At 38.8% G+C, this 4,145-nt stretch overlaps 1 protein-coding gene across 1 annotated transcript; it reads right to left on the bottom strand.

The window, feature by feature from the left end:
• Positions 1-2,146: 2,146 nt before the first annotated feature.
• Positions 2,147-4,145, bottom strand: LOC108552846 (copper homeostasis protein cutC homolog). The gene is made up of 3 exons (XM_017907522.1): positions 3,901-4,145; positions 3,216-3,274; positions 2,147-3,110 (listed from the first exon to the last, which is right to left on the bottom strand). The coding sequence occupies exon 3, from the start codon at positions 3,108-3,110 to the stop codon at positions 2,367-2,369; it is 744 nt and encodes a 247-aa protein (XP_017763011.1). The 5' UTR covers positions 3,216-3,274; positions 3,901-4,145; the 3' UTR covers positions 2,147-2,366.

The following is a 4,145-nucleotide window of genomic DNA, read 5'->3' as shown; positions in this document are numbered from 1 at the left end:
AAGGGGAACGGACAGATCACCGCGAGATGAAACAAAGGGAATCAAAACGGAATGATGAATCGTGCACTGTAGCCGTACATGGATAAGGAAGGACGAGGCCGGAGTGCACGGATGAGGACGCCCGAACCGTTTGAACGTCTTTCTCGCACTGAGAGACGAGTCCAGTTGAGCAATAACGCGCAGACACCGGCAGTCGAATGCCTACGCACCAACACACACTTTAAGCCGACGCACCTTACAGGGGTATGTGCATATGCGCGCGCGCGCCACTTGGTGGTAAGTACACTCTCCACCGGTCAACTCGAAGTCATGGGCGCCAACACAGTTGGCAGCACTGTTAGAAAAACTGACCCCCTCGATTCATCGTGCCAGATTCCAATGATCGTGTTTTTCCTTATCCCTTCCGTAGGTAAGAAACCAGTCGACCGACTTCGAACGATCGATTGCGTATTGTCCAGTGATTGATTTACATAGGACTTTCAGATTACAGGTGACAGTGCGGATAATTGAACAATTCCCGAGATGATTTTATCGGCCGACCAACTGACTGAATTATTATCACGCGCCATTTGACTTTCGGTGAGTGTTGAACTTCGTTCATAATTCTCAAAGAACTTTGTAACATTGACAGATTGGTCGGTTAATGATTAATCACGTTTCCTGCTGTATCGACAAAGTTTAAAGAATGGTTGAAGGCTACATACGAAAACAGAATTTCTTACGAAACTGCATATTAACGTTAGGTTTTGAAACACCTGTTTCTCCCTCGTTGATCACCGCAACCTTTCGAGGCTATTTTCAAATTCCCATTCACCGACGCCAATGCGCACGCGCGCACGCACACAATCGAGCTATTCTTGTGGATTGCGCCACGAAATCATACATGCGTTTCGAACGCACACAGTGATTCTCAGTTTGTGTGTGTTCGCCTCGTGCGAGATTTGCTTCTCCACCGTGTATTACCTACAGGTCCTAAGTAGCTTTCGATTCCACAGGTTGCCGAGCTGGCGCGCGCGCGCGCGCACACGTGTTGCGTGTACGCACTTTTCTTCATGGTGTGGCCGTGTGTCGCAAATCGAAAGTGCGCGGCCTGCAGTTGATCGCCAGTGCCGTCATCTTCCGCATGCAAGGGCCCCTTATGCACTGACCTGTTGCGCAAACCTTTGCAATTCCAAATTGGTCGCAAAGATATTCACCACGAAATTATTGCAGCTGCTTGCAACACCTATGTTTATTAAGTGATCTGTGAAAACCTGTCGCCACGATGCTGTGTAACTGGTCATTTCCTAATTTCTTAACTTCTCGTGATTGGTATATATAGGAATTAAAATTGAAATATTTCTGGATCGTTTTTAAAATGTTTAATGATACACTGGTAACGATTGGTTTAATGATTCTAAGTACAAAGCTAAGGTAACGTTAAGGTAATGATTAATTAACTTCGACAGAGGTGTTGAAATGTACATTCCAAGATAAGAATCTCCACGGGCCAACTTTCTGTTTGCCCTGCTTGCATAAAGAAGGGCCTCGAGATAATTTCATTGGTTGTGAATCATCTATGATTGTTCTCTATTCTCCGTGACAAAGTACAGGCAATCTTTTCTCATGCATAATTTCCAACACGTAGCATTGATTCCATTTACGTATATCTGTACTGTGAAGTCATTACAATTTGAACACGAATGATAATGATATCTGCTGAACTTATTGTGCAGAAGAATACATTTGCATTCTGATTCACATTAGTATGACATAGAATACAGCTGAAAAATTGTATGTTTATCAAAATTGTGATTATCAGTAATCACAGTTTATGTTTGCAGCTTCTTATAATAGACTAATCGTAGTTCGCTTCTAATCGTAGTTTTCTGTTAAAAACAAAAATAAAATTAAAGTATTTATCTGCATTTTGCGTCATTAGACTCGTGCCGTGTCTTTTTGTACATTTTTTGTAGCTACTTTTTCTCTCTTTTTCTGCAGCAAGTTTCTTTGCATAAGAATATCAGTAAATGACTGCACAAATCTTAATATCAAACTTGTTCCAAACATGGTACGATCTATGAACTATCGAAGAGACACAGTTAACGTTGAATTTTATTTCCAATCATGATAATACTTCTCCTATTTTTATCGAGAACCATTCCTTCGATAAAAAATGAGAAAGAGAAAAGATTTTAAATAGCTGCTAGTCAGAAAAAGTAGAATGTCAAATGATCATTTAGCACCGACCAATGAATAATCGGACATTATAGTCCGTTACTTATCGCTGTTTTTTTGTCAAGAATTCTTAAACCTGTTATTAAAGAAACAGGTTCGCGAGTCCAAGGAAATTCTCCAATTTAAGAGCGAGTATCTTATCACTATGATCATTGTGCGTTATTTAACACGATTTGAACCATTTCTTGTACCAAATCTCTGTCAGTCACCATGATGTACGTAGAATTTATCCCAATAATTGGTTTACTGTCACCAATTTCGACTTTTTTCGTACCATATGCAGTCATTAGCTTTTTCTTAGCTGACGCGTGGAACTCTTTTGCTCCAGTCTCCCTCTTTATTTTCGAAATATTCTCTTTAGTGATACCAGAACCTGGCATCACTATGATTTTGTCCTGAGCCTCTTGAATGAGCGTCTGTATCAATTCCAATCCTTCATCTGCGGTATCTCTTTGGCCGGAAGTGAGAATTCTCTCAAAACCAAGATTTATTAAAATTTGTAGAGACTTTACGGGGTCGTTGACCTGGTCGAAAGCGCGGTGAAAGGTTACTGGCAATGGTCGAGCAGCAGAAAGAATGTCTTTACAAAATTCCACGTCAATTTCGTCGTCTGTCGTCAATGCACCAAAGACGAAGCCATCAGCACCGTAATCTTTTAATACTTTTAAATCTTGTAGCATGACTTCCATCTCTTCCCTCGTGTACACGAAGTTTCCAGGACGTACTCGAAGCATAGCGAAGAGCGGGATAGACGAGAAGCTTTTAATTTTGTTTAAAAATCCAGCAGTGGGTGTTAAACCACCCTCGGAGAGGAGAGAACAAATTTCAAGCCTCGTTGCACCACCCTCGATAGCGTTTCTTGCTGATTCTAGGGAGTCGATGCAGATCTCCATCTAAAATGTCGAGTGTATTGCACAAGAATATATAGAAACAGTGATTTAAATATGTAACACTGTCCAACAGATGTGTATTTTATTTCTCAATTTTGCAATACCTACTGGGCGATACTTGTAGAGTTTCTCTTCTTAAATGTTATAATAGCATCATCCTTGGTATTCTGAAAATTCCAATTTTCGTAGAAATGTTCGAAAAATGAAATATTACGTAATAATTAAAAACGATAGATAGTGTTATTTGACTTAGAAGATAGAGGAGGGATTCTTGAATGTAGCAGTGATTATAGTTATAATATTTTATAGTTTTAAATAGTTACAACAGCGTTCGAAGTTCAAAAAAGTATCGATGTAGTTATAGTTTTTAAATACTATATAATTTTTACAAAGTGTTTGTTTATCACAAATTTTCTATACGGTATTCGATTTTGTATACATTTTTAATGGAAAATCCAACTATTTAAAGTGTCGAAGTGGTTTTTATTCTTCACAGATCGAGAAAATGTCTATCATGAACACGTGTTTGGTATTTTGCCGCCATGCGGCCATTGTTTGCCTGGTCTGGCTCGACAGTGCCATAGCTATGCGTATTCGACCCCTCTATTATCATCTAATATCCATAATAATAATTATAATTTTCACGCAATACTTTATTCTTGTTAAACTTGGAACAATGAAAAATGTTCGACTTGTAAATACGTAGTTAGGTTAAGAAACAATACAAGGATCATTTAATGGATATTGGAAAAAAATTTTCGCGTTGAACAGTGTAATATTATTAAATGCTTACTGTCTGTTTGAAAGTGCTGTCAATTTCCCGCTGGAGAGTGGGGTGAAGAAAGTCACTAGATATTTGTACCTAGGAATACGAGACAAAAAGCGATACTACGAAAAGGGTTATTAACGCGATAGAATCTTTTCACGATGAATACTGTTATAAATACTGTTACACGAGGTAGTTATTGGGATCAGACTTTTCCGATTATATTATGAAACAACACAATACTTTATAAATGAAAATGAACGAAAAGAAGT

The sequence above is a fragment of the Eufriesea mexicana genome, unplaced genomic scaffold, assembly GCF_001483705.2.
Source record: "Eufriesea mexicana isolate 0111107269 unplaced genomic scaffold, ASM148370v2 scaffold8199, whole genome shotgun sequence".
Classification (NCBI taxonomy): domain Eukaryota; kingdom Metazoa; phylum Arthropoda; class Insecta; order Hymenoptera; family Apidae; genus Eufriesea; species Eufriesea mexicana.
Note: the sequence above shows the minus strand (reverse complement) of the source record. Positions and strands in the feature narration are given on the sequence as shown.

Coding starts and splice junctions, on each gene's coding strand:
- LOC108552846 (XM_017907522.1), bottom strand. CDS start 3,110: ATGGAGATCTGCATCGACTCCCTAGAATCAGCAAGAAACGCTATCGAG.